This window comes from Bos indicus, chromosome 15 (assembly GCF_029378745.1).
Source record: "Bos indicus isolate NIAB-ARS_2022 breed Sahiwal x Tharparkar chromosome 15, NIAB-ARS_B.indTharparkar_mat_pri_1.0, whole genome shotgun sequence".
Lineage (NCBI taxonomy): Eukaryota > Metazoa > Chordata > Mammalia > Artiodactyla > Bovidae > Bos > Bos indicus.
In genome coordinates this window covers 83002397-83021118 of record NC_091774.1, presented here as the reverse complement: position 1 = coordinate 83021118, position 18722 = coordinate 83002397, and the positions used below count along the sequence as shown (strand labels likewise).

General features: G+C 41.1%; 1 protein-coding gene across 1 annotated transcript; it reads left to right on the top strand.

Annotated features, from left to right (window-relative positions):
- Window positions 1–253: 253 nt before the first annotated feature.
- On the top strand, window positions 254–3702 carry LOC109569234 (olfactory receptor 5AN6-like). The gene has a single exon (XM_019974553.2). It carries the CDS (start codon window positions 2182–2184, stop codon window positions 3124–3126), a length of 945 nt encoding a protein of 314 aa, XP_019830112.2. The 5' UTR covers window positions 254–2181; the 3' UTR covers window positions 3127–3702.
- Window positions 3703–18722: the final 15020 nt, after the last annotated feature.

Genomic DNA, 18722 nt, shown 5'->3' with positions numbered 1-18722 from the left:
AGACGCTTTACCCTCTGAGCTACCAGAACGGCCCATCATAAATCAACCTCCTTGAGAGAAACACCCTCAGATTCCAAGAGCCTATGCTAGTCTCACGATTTCTGAATCCCCTGGTCCCCGAGGCTGGTTTAGCAAAGGTCAAAAGGACAAGTAGTAGCTGCCCACAGAAACCCTCTGGGTATTTTTCCCACCTTAGCTCCAGCTGTTATCTTAGAGAAAATCAAATTCTGCTTCTCATTCTGTAATAGACATTTTCCCCACATATATAATTTCCCCTTAAAATGGAATGATGCTATTTCAGTGTATAAAAGAGCCTCTTAAAATCCTTATTTGTCCCACAAGTGTGATTGCTTTCCAATGTTAAAGAAAATCCATCATGGTTTTACATCATTTGAAGATTTATGCACCAATGGACGTAATGATAACATATTATGTGGAAGCATCAGGTTCTTACAAAAGCTGTGGGATTCCTTCAACGAATGTGTGCGCTTGAGTATCTGAGCCACTGGAGGTGCTACAAAAAATAGGTGTAGATTATGGTTTTGCTTTTCTAAGATAGAGCTACAGTCTTCCATTTAAAATGGATAACCAGCGAGGACCTACTGTACCGCTCAGGGAACTCTGCTCAGTGTTACGTGCCATCCTGGATAGGGGGAGGGCTCGGGGAGAATGGATGCACGTATATGCATGGCTGAGTCCCTTTGCTGATCACCTGGAAGTGCCATGACATTGTTAATCCACTATATCTTAATGCAAAGTAAAAAGTTTAAAGTTTGAAAAAAACCCAACAGTTCACTCTCTTATGCACACTGAAGTGTGACTACACATTGAAATCGTTTGTAGAGTTTTAGCAAATACTGATACTTGGCTTCCAGCCCCCGAGATGCTGAATTAATCAGTTTGATCAATGGGGCTTTAGAAGTGTGCCAGATGGTTTTAATGGACAGCCACGGTTGAAGATCTGCTTTAGAGGAATTATTTTCAGTCTGGGAAGACTGAGCTGCAGAAAGACTAGAAAGAAACCTGTGCATGTCAATCCCTGCCCTGCCTTTTTTATTACAATTTATTATTTGACTCCCGAATAGTTTAGAAATATGTAATTAGTTTCCAATTATGCTATTTCTTATAATTTTACTACTGATTTCAAATTAACCACACTGTAGTCTGAGTCTTATCTGTGTGACCAACCTTTTAAAATGTGCACTTTAAAAGTTTCTCCCAGGGACTTCATTGGCCGTACAGTGGCTAAGACTCCACGCTCCCAACACAGGGGGCCTGGGTTTGACCCCTGGTCAGGGGACTAGAGCCCACATACTGCAACTTGGACCTGGTGCAGCCAAATAAATAAAAATAAATATTGAAAAAAGTTTCTCACAAACAAACGGATACTTCAAAATGATATTAAGAACATATTACGTATTGACTCTGCTTTGTACACTACTTTATCCACGGCAGTTACTGTACATAAACAGACCTAATTTAACTTCAAGTAAACCTTATGAGATAAGTTCTATTGTAATTATTTTTCTCACTTTCCGATGACATCAATTAAGTAGAAGGAGACCAATCTGTTTGGAGTCATAAAGCTCACAGTTGGCAGAGTCACACTCCAGAACACCTATGTAGTATCTAAGACCGTGTTTTTAGTCACTAAGCTAAACACAGGAGTTATCATCTCATTAATAATATCCTAAAATTTCCCAAGTATCTTCTAAGAAGGGCTTTCCAAATGTTAGCATACGTTCTTTTGTCTTTGTGATAGGTAGGTGGGTTAATATTGAAAAGTGTAATATCCTCTTTTTAAATTTAATAAAGTTAATTGGAGTATATCTGCTCTACGATGTGGTTTTAGCTTCTGCTGCACAGCGGGTCTCAGCCGTCTGTGTCCATACATCCCTTCCTCCTGAGCCTCCCCACCCATCTGCTACCGCGCCCCGCTGGGCCATCACAGCGCCAGCCTGAGCTCCCTGGGCTGCCCTCTTGTACATGTGGGAACTCTGGCACACAGAGCAATCAGTTAGGGGCAAAGTTAACCAGCGTTGTTGCTTTTAAAGGTGTTCACTATTTCCCTCAATTTTGTGTTCGGTGTGGGTTGAAGGCAGTTTCTTCCCATGGACATTGGGCTAACAATTGACTTAAAGATTTATCCTTTTCCTACAGATCTGAGGACCCCCCAGGGCGATGGCTGGAGGAAGGAACAGTACAACAATCACAGAGTTTATCCTCTTGGGGTTCTTTGAGTTTCCACAGCTCACCGCTGTCCTCTTTTCAATATTCCTAGGGATCTACCTGGTGACAGTGTCTTGGAACCTGGGACTCATCGCCGTCATCAGGATGGACTCCCGTTTGCACACGCCTATGTACTTCTTCCTCAGTAACCTGTCCTTGCTGGACACTTGCTATATATCCATCATAGCTCCTAGAATGCTCTCAGACTTCTTCAGGAAGCATAAACTCATCTCCTTTACGGGGTGCATCATGCAGTACTTCTTGTTCTCTAGCCTGGGCCTGACTGAGTGCAGTCTGCTGGCGGCCATGGCTTATGATCGCTACGTCGCCATTTGCAGTCCTCTGCTCTACACAGCCACCATGTGCCCCTCTCTCTGCGTGCAGATGGTGGCAGGATCTTGTGTAACTGGATTCCTCGGCTCGTTCATTCAGTTGTGTGCCTTACTTCAGCTCCACTTCTGTGGACCAAACATCATCAACCATTTCTTCTGCGACCTGCCCCAACTGCTAACCCTATCCTGCTCGGACACCTTGTTCTTTCAAGTCATGACATCTGTGCTCACAGTCATCTTTGGGCTCATGTCTGTCTTGGTTATCATGATATCCTATGGTTACATTGTTGCCACCATTGTGAAGATCACTTCAGCTGAAGGCCGGTCCAAAGCCTTCAACACTTGTGCTTCTCACCTGACAGCAGTGACCCTCTTCTTTGGCTTGGGTATCTTTGTTTATATGTATCCTAATTCTGGCGGTTCCTTGAGCCAAAGCAAGCTGGCATCTGTCTTGTACACTGTTATAATCCCCATGCTAAATCCATTGATCTATAGCTTGCGGAACAAAGAAATCAAAGATGCCCTAAGCATATGGAAGAAGAAACTCTTTTCCTGGTGTTACTGACTATGGAATGTATTTCAGCTGTACGCTGTAGGAGAAATGTCAACTAAAACATTGATCCACAACTCTTCTAACTTCAGAGTGAGGTATAATTACTCTCATCTTCTGATATAAACCCATGGCTGGTGCAAGGACAGGACAACACATGAGAAGTATCTGGAAGTTCATTATCTCCGTGCTTCATCAGTGATGACCCAATATATCAATAGGTCAAGAAATTCACAAGCATTTTTGTAGCTAGTTGTGATGATGTGACTCTTCCATCCAATGTTCCATCCTTTAGCATGTACTACCTCAAGGACCAATGGTGGAGTGGGCCAAGTAGATCAAGGTTGCCAGGAGACCAGCAAGCCTCTCCATAGCATCTCACTTTAGGCAGGACAGGAATTACTATTAGTGCTGAGCTCTTTTAAAAAAGAATTTCCTAACTCATTCTGTTAGTTCTCTCATTTAACCTATTCTTTCACCTCTGGAAATCATGAATTCATTACTTCACTTATGGACTTGTTCAAAGCAAAAATAAACAAGAGATCAACGATTTGTTAACTTCACACAAAAATAAATTTGTTGCAACAAGAATGCTCAACATGTCTGTAATATTTAAGATTTGGTTTGTCAGTTGGCTTGTTAGAGACATTTAGACAATTTTTAAATCTGTTATTGCTATACAGTTATCTCTGTTCTTCCTTCTTCACTGTGTAACTGGAAAAGGGAATCAGAAAATGGCCTTTTGCTGGTGAGATGGTCTACTGCCTGATTTTGGCACCTCCAACAATGTCTTTATGTTACTTTTTTTGTTGTTTTTTGCTTTTTGAGTAGACCAAGTCTCCACTAGGAAGTTGTTTTTCCAGTAATTAACAAGTGGAAAGTGGTTGGTAAAATTAGCTATAAGAAGCTGATACATGAGAAAAGTCTGGTACATGTACTCTGGTACATGAAAAAGTCTAGATTTGTCTATTTCCCTTGTAATCTTAGTGGGAATTGCTACAGGGTACAGAGAAATACTCAAATATGGAGGCTGGGACAGAAAGCACTCTTGTTTATCTTCTGGTAGGATTCTGATTTTCATAATCTTTAGGCCAGAAATAAAAAATATAATTCAGGAGACTATTCTTGGTAAAAGGCATTCTGTTCATTTTCCCTTTTATGTTCAGAAGGGAAAATTCAAAATCCCCAGGAGTATTCATGTGGTAAGAACTAAAAGCAAGTGTTGGACACCTGTAGGCACTACAGCTTTGAAGTTTCTGCTTCCAGGCCTCCATATTCCTGAGTCCTAGAAAACTCCATATTCCTGAGTTACAGTTATTGGATACAGTTTTGTCAAGGCAAGTTAGATATATAGGATGGTAGACATAGGTTTGATCTAATGTCTTTTCCAGCACTAACATCTATTAGTATCCCATTCGGATCTTCCTCAGCTTTAGCCTAGTGACCAAGACTGGACTGGAGTTGAGACTAGACTGGAGTTGAGAAAGAAAAGTAACTCCTGAAATGCCACATATTTTGCCCTGTTGGATCCTTAACACTTATAATTATGATCTCCAATATAATTATGATCTCCAATATACCTGCTTAAAATCAATGTCACAGCCAGTACAGAAGTTTCATTATGTAAAATTTCAAATTGCTTCAATTACAAAAAACATGATCTTCATGAAAGAGTGATAAGGTCCTTAAATAAGAGGAGCCTATTTACACAGAATACCTGGCTACCTTTTATTCTGACCTTTAAATTACCTGAAAGACATAGGTGTTTGGGAGATAGAATCCCTCTGTAGGAATTTCTCAAGAATGATAAAGGTTCTGAGATTAATCAGTCACAACAGAGGCTGAATAATCAGATGAACTCCTAAGCAGTACTCTGTCCCTGTTTTTGTAACTACATGAGATGAACATTTTTGTCTTGATGATCTTAGAAACCAGGATAGTTTTTGTAAATTTGTACTAGGGGAAAGTAAAAGATGCTTGCTCCTTGGAAGGAAAGCTATGACAAACCTAGACAGTATATTAAAAAGCAGAGACATCATTTTGCCAACAAAGGTCTGTATAGTCAAAGCTATGGTTTTTCCAGTAATCATGTACTGATTTGAGAGTTGGAGCTTAAAGAAAGCTCAACACTGAAGAACTGATGCTTTTGAACTGTGGTGCTAAAGAAGACTCTTGAGAGTCCCTTGGTGGACTGCAAGGACATCAAATCAGGATTGCTTAAAGGAAATCCATACTGAATATCCACTGGAAGGACTGCTGCTGAAGCTGAAGTTCCAGTACTTTCTTCTCCAGGGGATCTTCCTGATCCAAGGATTGAACCGGGTCTCCTGCATTGCAGGTGGATTCTTTACTGAAAACGGAGAGAAAGGCAAATTGAAACTACAGTGAGGTACCACCAGTCAGAATGGCCATCATTAAAAAGTCTACAAATAACAAATGCTGAGAAGGATGTGGATACAAGGGACCCCCTCCTGTATTGTTGATGGGAGTGTAAGTTTGTGCAGCCACTGTGGAAAGAGTATGGAATTTTCTCAGAAAACTAAAAATAGAATTACCACATGATCCAGAAATCCCCCTCCTGGGCATATATCCAGACAAAATTATAATTAAAAGAGATACATGGACTCCTATGTGCATAGCAGCCCTATACACAATAGCCACGACATGGAAACAACCTAATGCCCATCAACAGATGACCAGATGAAGAAGACCTGGTGCAGATACACCATGGAATAGTACTCTGCCATAAAAATGACAGAACAATGCCACTTAGAGAAATATGCATGCAACCAGAGATTATCATACTAAGCAAAGTAAGTCAGAAATAATATCTTATGATATCATTTATATGTGGAATCTAAAATATGACACAGATGAGCCTATGAAACAGAACTAAAGAGCCTCTTGGTGAAAGTGAAAAAGGATAGTGAAAAAGCTGGCTTAAAACCCAACATTCAAAAAATGAAGATCATGGCATCCTGTCCCATCACTTCATGGCAAAGAGATGGGTAAGCAATGGAAATAGTGACAGACTTTATTTTCTTGGACTCCAAAATCACTGCAGACAGTGACTATAGCCATGGAATTTAGACTACTCCTTGGAAGAAAAGCTATGACCAACCTACACATAATATTAAAAAGAAGAGACATTACTTTGCCAACAAAGGTCCATCTAGTCAAAGCTATGGTTTTTCCAGTAGTCATGTATGGATGTGAGAGTCGGACCATAAAGAAGACTGAGAGCCAAAGAATTGATGTTTCTGAACTGTGGTGTTGGAGAAGACTCTTGAGAGTCCCCTGGACTTCAAGGAGATCCAACCAGTCCATCCTAAAGGAGATCAGTCCTGAATATCCATTGGAAGGACTGAGGCTGAAGTTGAAGCTCCAATACTCTGGCCACCTGATGTGAAGAACTGACTCATTGGCAAAGACCCTGATGCTGGAAAAGATTGAAGGCAGGAGGAGAAGGGGATGACATAGGATGAGATGGTTGGATGGCATCACAAACTCAATGGACATGAGTTTGAGCAAGCTCCGTGAGATGGTGAAGGACAGGGAGGCCTGGAGTGCTGCAGTCCATGGGGTCACAAGGCGTGCGTGCTAAGCCGCTTCAGCTGTGTCTGACTGTCTGTAACACTATGGACTGCAGCCTGCCAGGCTCCTCCACCCATAGGATTCTCCAGGCAAGAATACTGGAGTGGGTTGTTGTGCCCTCCTCCAGGAGATCTTCTCGATCCAGAGATGGAACCCACATCTCAGGTCTACCTGCATTGGCAGGTGGGTTCTCTACCACTAGCATCACCTGGGAAGCTCACTTTAGAATAGAGAACTAAATTCAAAATCCTATGAGAAACCATAATGAATATTCAAAAATGTATACGTATGTATAACAGATGGAGAAGGCAATGGCACCCCACTCGAGTACTCTTGCCTGGAAAATCCCATGGACAGAGGAGCCTGGTAGGCTGCAGTCCATGGGGTCGCTAAAAGTCAGACACGACTGAGCGACTTCACTTTCACTTTTCTCTTTCATGCATTGGAGAAGGAAATGGCAACCCACTCCAGTGTTCTTGCCTGGAGAATCCCAGGGATGGCAGAGCCTGGTGGGCTGCCGTCTATGGGATCGCACAGAGTCAGACACGACTGAAGCGGCTTAGCATAGCATAGCATAGCATGTATAACAGAATCGCTTTGCTGTACAGCAGTAATTAACACAACATTGTAAATCAACTATATTTCAATAAATGAAATGTATGAGTTTCAGACCCTTACACTCTATGCTTAGCCTAGCACCTTGGGCATGCACTCCCCAGAGAGAGCCTTCACAAGCACTTGGTCCAGCTCAGCAGCGCTGACCAGCTCCTCTCCTTGGTGAATGAGGTGCAGAGTTGCCACAGAGCTTTAGGGAATGGATAATGGGAGATCATTTTTGAGCTCCCCTAGAGAGTCAGTGGTATTATTAGCAGCTGCTTCTGGGTGCCAGGATTTTGTGCTTTTTTAAAATTGCACTGTTCTGTGTTCTTCTAGCTTCCCTTGTATTTATTTTAAATTAAGTTGAAAAGAATCAAGGGCAGAGAAGTGCCTGAGAAGGGTAGAGTGGAGCTAGAAAAACAAGCCCCTAAAGTCTTGCTTACTATCTACCCGCTGGCTGCTCTACTGTGCTTAGACAGGACGTTCAGATTCCTTTTAGCCATTCAAAAGTTGCCAAGAGCATCTTCTGACTATCTCTAGTAAATTCACCGGAGAGATTTATATTTGGAGTTGATGAAAATAACCTCTGATACATAGTTGAGTGAAGAAAAGCCTCCAGACCATGCAAAGCAGGAACACGAAGGCTCATTCCATGAACGTGCATGCCTTGTGACTGCAGTAATAAAGGTGCTCTCTTATTTAGATCATTCTGTCTGATCTCACCATTGGGAGAGAGGACTGTCCCACCCAGAATGAATGGATAAAGGTAAAAAAGGAAGTCCATGACGTGGATATATTCATAAACAGAGAGAAGCAAGACTTGACAGGTAGCTGTGGAAAGTAAATAGCAGAAAGTGAGTTACTGATGGAGCCACACACTGATGAGATTGCAGGTGAATAGCTTTATCCTTGGAAGGAAGACAAATTATTTATTTGAAATAGGCATGGCTGTTGTAAGGATGAGTATTGGTACTGATAAACTTAGGAGCCAGAATGAGCCTAAGGGACTTGATTGTCATGGAAAACAATGGTAGAGGCAACCATTAAGAAGAATGCATGTGCTCCACTCTAAAACTGCAGAATTAAAGACTCCGTACACAGTCTGTAGCAGCGCCTGGTGTTTCAGGTTTTCCCTGGTGCTGTCTCTGTCACCACAGGTACTTGGGGGAAAAATACAAAACCCTGAACTCCATAAGCATATGTTACTCTCCTTTGTTCTCCCAGCTGTGACTCTTGTGTCTCTCTGTGGGGGATCAAGGACACATATCATCCCAAATAATAGACGAAGGACTGATGCTTAGAGACTGCAGCACACCATCCAAAATTACAGTGGGAATGCAAGTGAGCCACCAGTGTGCATAAGGGAGCTTTTCTTGAGTGATGGAAATGTTCTAAAAGTGGATTGTGGGGATGATTTCAGTCTACTAAAATTATCGCACACTTAAAATGGATGGATTTATGACATGTGAGCTATACTTTAACAAAACTCTTGAAAATAAAAATAAAATGAGAAGAAAAAAAAATCTTGAAGCAAGACCTGGCTAAAAGACTGTGACAATGTCCTGTTCTATTCTGAACCAAGAAATGAGCTTAGAATAAGTCTTCAATCAGCAGGCCCAACAGGTATTCACATATTCTTCCATTTAGCCAGCATTTAGTGGACGCTTACTCACGGGCTAAGTGATGAGAGACAATGAGTAATCACAATGGGGCTTCCCCGGGGCCTCAGTGGAGAAGAATCCACCTGCCAGTGCAGGAGACCCGGCTTCGATCCCTGGGTTGGGAAGATTCCCTGGAGAAGGAAATGGCAATTCACTCCAGTATTCTTGCCTGGAGAATCTCATGGAGAATCTCATGAAGCCTGGTGTGCAGTCACAAAGAGTTGGACGTGACTGAGTGACTAAACAGCAACAACTTCCCTAGGAATTTCACTCTCTAGTAGGGGACAGGATGTAAAAATAACTAATTTCAATGCGATGTGATAAAAATGCAAAATAATAGTACTTGTAAAGGATGTGACATTTTTGAATCCTGCCTGTAACGTTCAAGGAGTTCATGATCTGAGCCACAGTCAGCTCCTGATCTTGTTTTTGTTGAGTGTATAGAGCTTCTCCATCTTTGGCTGCAAAGAATATAATCAATCTGATTTCTGGGGATGTCCACGTGTAGAGTCTTCTCTTGTGTCATTGGAGAGGGTGTTTGCTATGAGCAGTGCGTTCTCTTGGCAAAACTCTATTAGCCTTTGCCCTGCTTCATTTTGTACTCCAAGGCCAAACTTGCCTGTTACTCGAGGGGTCTGACTTCCTACTTTTGCATTCCAATCCGCTATGATGAAAAGAACACCTTTTTGGGGTATTCGTTCTAGAAGGTCTCATAGATCTTCATAGAACTGTTCAACTCCAGCTTCTTCGTCGTTACTCGTTGGGGCATAGACTTGGATTGCCATGATATTGAATGGTTTGCCTTGGAAACGAACAGAGATCATTCGGTCATTTTTGAGATTGCATCCAAGTACTGCATTTTGGACTCTATTGTTGACTATGATGGCTACTCCATTTCTTCTGAGGGATTCCTGCCCACAGTAGTAGATATAATGGTCATCTGAGTTAAATTCACCCATTCCAGTCCATCTTAGTTCACTGACTCCTAAAATGTCGATGTTCACTCTTGCCATCTCCTGTTTGACCATTTCCAATTTGCCTTGATTCATGGACCTAACATTCCAGGTTCCTATGCATTATTGCTCTTTATAGCATTAGACTTTACTTCCATTACCAGTCACATCCACAACTGGGCATTATTTTCACTTTGGCTCTGTCTCTTCATTCTTTCTGGAGTTATTTCTCCACTCTTCTCCTTATCAAAAAATTCAGATTTAAAAATCAAGAACATAGGGAAACCTACTAGACCATTCAGGTATGACCTAAATCAAATCCCTTATCATTGTAGAGTGGAAGTGAGAAATAGATTCAAGGGATTAGATCTGATAGACAGAGTGCTTGAAGAACTATGGACAGAGGTTCATGACGTTGTACAGGAGACAGGGAGCAAGACCATCTCCAAGGAAAAGAAATGGAAAAAGGCAAAATGGCTGTCTGAGGAGGCCTTACAAATAGCTGAGAAAAGAAGAGATGCAAAAGGCAAAAGAGAAAAAGAAAGATATACTCTTTTGAATGCAAAGGTCCAAAGAGTAGCAAGGAGAGATAAGAAAGACTTCCTCATTGACCAATGCAAAGAAATAGAGGAAAACAATAGAATAGGAAAGACTAGAGATCTCATCAAGAAAATTAGAGATACCAAGAGAACACTTCATGAAAAGATGGGCTCAGTAAAGGAAAGAAATGGTATGGATCTAATAGAAGCATTTTAAGCATATTAAGAAGAGGTGGCAAGAATACACAGAACTATGCAAAAAAGATCTTCATGACCCAGATAACCATGATGGTGTGATCACTCACCTAGACCCAGACATCCTGGAGTATGAAGTCAAGTGGGCCTTAGTAAGCATCACTAGGAACAAAGCTAGTGGAGGTGATGGAATTCCAGTTGAGCTATTTCAAATCCTGGGAGATGATGCTGTGAAAGTGCTGCACTCAATATGCCAGCAAATTTGGAAAACTCAGCAGTGGCCACAGGACTGGAAAAGACCAATTTTCATTTCAATCTCAAAGAAAGGCAATGCCACAGAATGCTCAAACTACCCCACAATTGCACTGATCTTACACACTAGCAAAGTAATGCTCAAAATTCTCTAAGCTACATCCATACCATCTTCCATAGTGGCTGTATCAATTTACAGGGGTGGGATGGAGAGGGAGATGGGAGAGAGTTTCAAAAAGGAGGGAATATATGTATGCCTATGGCTGATTCATGTTGAGGTTTGACAGAAAACAGCAAAATTCTGTAAAACTACTATCCTTCAATAAAAATAAATTAAAAAACAAAACAAAACAAAACATTTTCCAAGCTAGGCTTCAACAGTACATGAATCATGAACTTCCATATGTTCAAGCTGGATTTAGAAAAGGCATTGAAACTAGAGATCGAATTTCCAACATTCACTGGGTCATTGAAAAAGCAAGAGAGTTCCAGAAAAACATCTACTTCTGTTTTATTGATTATGCCAAAGCCTTTGACTATGTAGATCACAACAAACTTTGGAAAATCTTTCAAGAGATGGGAATACCAGAACACTTTACCTGAATTTTGAGAAATGTGTATTCAGGTCAAGAAGCAACAGTTTGAACGGGACATGGAATAACAGATTGATTCCAAATTGGGAAAGGAGAAAGTCAAAGCTGTATACTGTCACCCTGCTTATTTAACTTATATGCAGAGTACATCATGCGAAACGCTGGGCTGGATGAAGCACAAGCTAGAATCAAGATTGCCGGGAGAAATAGCAATAACCTCAGATACATAGATGACACCACCCTTATGGCAGAAAGCAAAGAACTAAAGAGCCTCTTGTTGGAAGTGAAAGAGGAGAGTAAAAAAAACTGGCTTAAAATTCAATATTCAAAAAATGAAGATCATGGCATCCAGTCCCATCACTTCATGGCAAGTAGAAGGGGAAACAGTGGCTGACTTTATTTTTTGGGGCTCCAAAATCACGGCAAATGGTGACAGCAGCCATGAAATTAAAAGATCCTTGCTCCTTGGAAGGAAAGCTCTGACCAACCTAGACAGCATATTAAAAAGCCGAAACATTACTTTGCCAACAAAGGTCCATCTAGTCAAGGCTATGGTTTTTCTGGTAGTCATGTATGGATGTGAGAGTTGGGTCATAAAGAAAGCTGAGTGCTGAAGAATTGAGGCTTTTGAACTGTGGTGTTGTCAAAGACTCTTGAGGGTCCTTTGGAGTGCAAGGAGATCCAACCAACTTGACCTTGGTTGATCAACTTAACTTGATCCTCTAGTCAATCCTAGAGGAAATCAGTCCTGAATAGTCTTTGGAAGGACTGAAGCTGAAGCTGAAGCTGAAAGTCCAATACTTTGGCCACCTGATGCAAAGTGCTGATTCACTGGGAAAGACCCTGATGCTGGGAAAGATTGAAGGCAGGAGGAGAAGGGGATGACATAGAATGAGATGGTTGGATGGAATCCAAGAGTCAGTGGACATGAGTTTGAGTAAGCTCACCTGTCAGAATAGCTTTTATAAAAAAGGCAACATATATCTAGTGTTGACGAGGATGTGGAGAAAAAGGAACCTTCTTGCCCTGTTGGTGAGAACATAAGTTGGTGAAATCCACTATGGAAAACGTATGATGGTTCCTCAAAATATTAAAAACAGATCTACCAAAAGATCTATCAGTTTCACTTCTGGGCATTTTTATGAAGAAAACAAAAAGATTAAGTCAAAATATTGCATGCACCTCAAAGTTCATGGCAGCATTATTTACACTAGCCAAGATATGGAAGCAACCCAAGAGTCCATCAAAATACAGGATATATTGAATATACTGGATATATCCCAAACATTGGATATATTAGATATATCTGAAGTATAATGGATAAAAAATGTGACATATATATGCAAATATATGTAATGGAATAGTACTCAGTCACAAAAAAGATGAACCTTTCCTTTCACGACAACCTGAATGGACCTAGAGGGTATCACACTTAGTGGAATAAGTCAGGGGAAGACAAATACTATATAATTTCACTTATTTATAAAACCTAAAAAAAAAAAAAACAAATGAACAAATGTAAGAAGACAAAAATGACTCATAATACAGAGAACAAGTTGGTGGTTTCCATAGGAGGGGGATGAACAAAATAGATGAGGGAGATTAAGAAGTGTAAACTTTCAGCTATAAAATAAGTGTCATGATATGTAATGTGCAGCAAAAGGAATGTAGGCATTAACATTGCAATAACTGTGCATGGTGACAGGTGGTAACTAGACTTATAGTGGTGATCGTTTTGCAGTGTTTAAAAGAGCAAATTATTATGTTGTACAACTGAAACTAACATAACATTGTAAATCAATTATATTTCAATAAATAGTAAAGAGAAATATTATACAGTACTTGTGTTTATGATAATGTTTATAAATCACTTAAATACATATTATAACAAATTGAGTGAGACATTTATATACATATAATGTTCTGAAAATACAATATTCAGAAAAGACTGAAGAAATGAATCCATAAAGAAGGGTTTTAGATTAAGGTGATATAAGATGCATTCCTAGTCTATTGATTCATTGGTCTAAAAAAGCTTCCTAAACTTGAATCATCCATGAAGAGAAAGTGGAATCAGCAGGGGACTCTGTCGTGTTCTCCACTGCCATTGAACCAGGGAACAATTACCCAGACAGGTCAATCAGCCAACCTCTTTCCACTTTGGATCCTGAGGCGGCATTTAAGAGAACTCCCGGTGGAAGTGTCTCTCTTATCAAGGCTGGCCAGGAGACTGCACAGCCAAAGAAGTCTAGAGAGGGAAGGTCCTCCCATAGGAATGTTCCTTTAGAAGACAGTTGAATGTAAGTGTTCAATGCCTTTCCTAGGAATCTAGAGCTTAGAAAGTGTCCAGACCAGGAAGGGGCAGTGAGCTCTGCCAGATTTCCCAGACTCCAGTGAAATAAATGGTCACCAGTGGCCGCCCATTCTTCACAAACATCTGGGTGAGGATTGTCAATGGCAGCGTGGGGCACAGGGTAATGGTGCTCAGTGACCCCGACTCCCGGTTTGGAAGCCTTCCTCCTTTACAAAGCTGTGTCTTCCACTATCGGCCTGTCTTCTCTCTCTGCTTCAAACTTGCTCAGAGCTCAGATCCTTTCTACTAGGAAGTAATGTTTCCCTTCAATGGAGAATTTTAACAGAAACAAGACTATGCAGCTAACTGAATAATATCTTGGATTGGGAACTTGCTGTTGTATGGAGAGTTGGCTGTAATTTCTTTTACTACCTGATGCCCAATGTCATGTTTTGAAAAGATGGTGTTTGTCAAGAGCTGCATGAGGACTTCCCTGGTGGTCCAGGGTTTAAGACTCCATGCCTCTCTCAGGGGGCATGAGTTTCATCCCTGGCTGGGGAACTAAGATCCTGCATGCCACAGGGCATGGCAAAAAAAAAAAAAAAGCAGCATGTATTAAGTATTAATTCACTTAGGCCTGGGTTTGATCCCTGGGTTGGGAAGATCCCCTGGAGAAGGGAATGGCAACCCACTCCAGTATTTGTGTCTGGAGAATTCAATGGACAGAGGAGCTTGGTGGGCTACAGTCCATGGGGTTAAAAAGAGTTGGACAGCACTGAGCAACTGACACTTTCACTGTAATATAATTAAAATGATAGTTTATTTTCCATTCCCATAGCACTGTAGCTCAGTAGCAAGGATTTTAGAGTTCACAAGACCTGGTCCAAATTCACAGCACTGCCACTCACTAGCTGCCCGACCTTGGACAAGTTAATCGGCTTCCCCACGGCTAGTCTTCCTGAAAGTGTATTAAAGAAACAGGCCCAGAGGGTTGGGTGAGAGTAAATGAGGTGTAAGTGGATTGTTGAGAACTGTGATGCACACAGTAAGTGACGATTTAACATAATAAAAGGTAAATTGCATTACCACACCGAGAAATATACTTGTAAACCAAAGAAAGACTCTTGAGCTTTCTTTTTCTTTTTTTAAAAATTATTTTTATTTTTTACTTTACAATATTTTATTGGTTTTGGCATACATCAACATGCATCTGCCACGTGTGTACACATGTTCTCCATCCTGAACCCCCCTCCCCATACCATCCCTCTGGGTCATCCCAGTGCACCAGCCGCAAGCTTCCTGTATCCTGCGTTGAACCTGGACTGGCAATTTGTTTCCTATATGATATTCAGTTCAGTTCAGTTCAGTCGCTCACTCGTGTCCGACTCTTTGCGACCCCCTGAATCGCAGCACGCCAGGCCTCCCTGTCAATCACCAACTCCTGGAGTTCACCCAGACTCATGTCCACCAAGTCAATGATGCCATCCAGCCATCTCATCCTCTGTCGTCCCCTTCTCCTCCTGCCCCCAACCCCTCCCAGCATCAGAGTCTTTTCCAATGAGTCAACTCTTCATGAGGTGGCCAAAGTACTGGAGTTTCAGCTTTAGCATCAGTCCTTCCAAAGAACACCCAGGGCTGATCTCCTTCAGAATGGACTGGTTGGATCTCCTTGCAGTCCAAGGGACTCTCAAGAGTCTTCTCCAACACCACAGTTCAAAAGCATCAATTCTTCGGTGCTCAGCCTTCTTCACAGTCCAACTCTCACATCCATACATGATCACTGGAAAAAACATAGCCTTGACTAGACGAACCTTTGTTGGCAAAGTAATGTCTCTGCTTTTGAATATGCTATCTAGGTTGGTCATAACTTTCCTTCCAAGGAGTAAGCGTCTTTTAATTTCATGGCTGCAGTCACCATCTGCAGTGATTTTGGAGCCCAGAAAAATAAACTCTGACACTGTTTCCACTGTTTCCCCATCTATTTCCCATGAAGTGATGGGACCAGATGCCATGATCTTCGTTTTCTGAATGTTGAGCTTTAAGCCAACTTTTTCACTCTCCACTTTCACTTTCATCAAGAGGCTTTTTAGTTCCTCTTCACTTTCTGCCATAAGGGTGGTGTCATCTGCATATCTGAGGTTATTGATATTTCTCCCAGCAATCTTGATTCCAGCTTGTGTTTCTTCCAATCCAGCGTTTCTCATGATGTACTCTGCATAGAAGTTAAATAAACAGGGTGACAATATACAGCCTTGAGGTACTCCTTTTCCTATTTGGGACCAATAGGTTCTGTTGTTCCATGTCCAGTTCTAACTGTTGCTTCCTGACCTGCATACAAATTTCTCAAGAGGCAGATCAGGTGGTCTGGTATTCCCATCTCTTTCAGAATTTTCCACAGTTTATTGTGATCCATGCAGTCAAAGGACACGTTTTAATGCCATTCTCCCAAATCATCCCCCCCTCCCTCTCCCACAGAGTCCAAAAGACTGTTCTATATATCTGTGTCTCTTGCTGTCTCGAATACAGGGCTGTCGTTACCATCTTTCTAAATTCCATATATATGCGTTAGTATACTCTACTGGGGAGAAGGCAATGGCAACCCACTCCAGTACTCTTGCCTGGAGAATATGCAGGAACCTGGTGGGCTGTAGTCCATGGGGTCGCTAAGAGTCGGACACGACTGAGCGACTTCACTTTCATGCATTGGAGAAAGAAATGGCAACCCACTCCAGTGTTCTTGCCTGGAGAATCCCAGGGATGGCGGAGCCTGGTGGGCTGCCATCTATGGAGCGCACAGAGTTGGACACGACTGAAGAGACTTAGCAGCAGCAGCAACAGCATACTGTATTGGTGTTTTTCTTTCTGGCTTACTTCACTCTGTATAATAGGCTCCAGTTTCATCCACCTCATTAGAACTGATTCAAATGTATTCTTTTTAATGGCTGAGTAATACTCCATTGTGTATATGTACCACAGCTTTCTTATACATTCATCTGCTGATGGACATCTAGGTTGCTTCCACGTCCTGGCTATTATAAACAATGCTGCGATGAACATTGGGGTACACGTGTCTCTTTCAGTTCTGGTTTCCTCGGTGTGTATGCCCAGCAGTGGGATTGCTGGGTGGTATGGCAGTTCTATTTCCAGAGTTTTAAGGAATCTCCACACTGTTCTCCATAGTGGCTGTACAAGTTTGCATTCCCACCAACAGTGTAAGAGGGTTCCCTTTTCTCCACACTCTCTCCAGCATTTATTGCTTGTAGACTTTTGGATAGCAGCCATTCTGACTGGCATGAAATGGTACCTCATTGTGGTTTTGATTTGCATTTCTCTGATAATGAGTGATGTTGAGCATCTTTTCATGTGTTTGTTAGCCATCTGTATGTCTTCTTTGGAGAAATGTCTATTTAGTTCTTTGGCCCATTTTTTGATTGGGTTGTTTATTTTTCTGGAATTGAGCTGCAGGAGTTGCTTGTGTATTTTTGAGATTAGTTGTTTGTCAGTTGCTTCATTTGCTATTATTTTCTCCCATTCTGAAGGCTGTCTTTTCACCTTGATTATAGTTTCTTTTGTTGTGCAAAAGCTTTTAATTTTAATTAGGTCCCATTTATTTTTGCTTTTATTTCCAATATTCTGGGAGGTGGGTCATAGAGGATCCTGCTGTGATGTATGTCGGAGGACACGATCCTCTACATAGAAAACCCTAAAAACTCCACCAGAAAATTACTAGAGCTAATCAATGAATATAGTAAAGTTGCAGGATATAAAATCAACACACAGAATCCCTTGCATTCCTATACAGTAATAATGAGAAAATAGAAAGAGAAATTAAGGAAACAATTCCATTCACCATTGCAACGAAAAGAATAAAATACTTAGGAATATATCTACCTAAAGAAACTAAAGACCTATATATAGAAAACTATAAAACACTGATGAAAGAAATCAAAGAGGACACTAACAGATGGAGAATATACCATGTTCATGGATCGGAAGAATCAATATAGTGAAAATGAGTATACTACCCAAAGCAATCTATAGATTCAATGCAATCCCTATAAAGCTACCAATGGCATTTTTCACAGAGCTAGAACAAATAATTTCACAATTTGTATGGAAATACAAAAAACCTCGAATGGCCAAAGCAATCTTGAGAAAGAAGAATAGAACTGGAGGAATCAACCTGCCTGACTTCAGGCTCTACTACAAAGCCACAGTCATCAAGACAGTATGGTACTGGCACAAAGACAGAAATATAGATCAATTGTACAAAATAGAAAGCCCAGAGATAAACCCACACACCTATGGACACCTTATCTTTGACAAAGGAGGCAAGAATATACAATGGAGAAAAGACAATCTCTTTAACAAGTGGTGCTGGGAAAATTGGTCAACCACTTGTAAAAGAATGAAACCAGAACACTTTCGAACACCATACACAAAAATAAACTCAAAATGGATTAAAGATCTAAATGTAAGACCAGAAACTATAAAACTCTTAGAGGAGAACATAGGCAAAAGACTCGTGAGCTTTCAATGATCCTACGTTATTCTTGTCCTGTCTAAAATGCCTTCTTATTTACTATTGGTATCGAGGATAGCTGTGCAGTCCTAGTATCCACTACCCCACAGCATTTATGGTATGTTTGGAAATAATGAACGGGAGTGGCTTCTGATATGCTTAGGCACCCTTTTAGTTCTTACTTCTTCAGAATCCCTGGTCGGTATTCTAATCGAAAAAATTCCTTTGTGTTTCTAATTTGACAGCATTAGCTCCTCCTCTTCATGTCCTTAGCAAACATAGGAAACTGATCACTTTGTGATCAATCACCATTTCTTAAGAAACTGGCTTAGCAAGATCAACTTGCTTGTGTCTCAAACAACCATTTACATGATTTCTTATTTCTTCTGGTTGTTTAGAACATGAAAAAAAA

Coding starts and splice junctions, on each gene's coding strand:
- LOC109569234 (XM_019974553.2), top strand. CDS start 2,182: ATGGCTGGAGGAAGGAACAGTACAACAATCACAGAGTTTATCCTCTTG.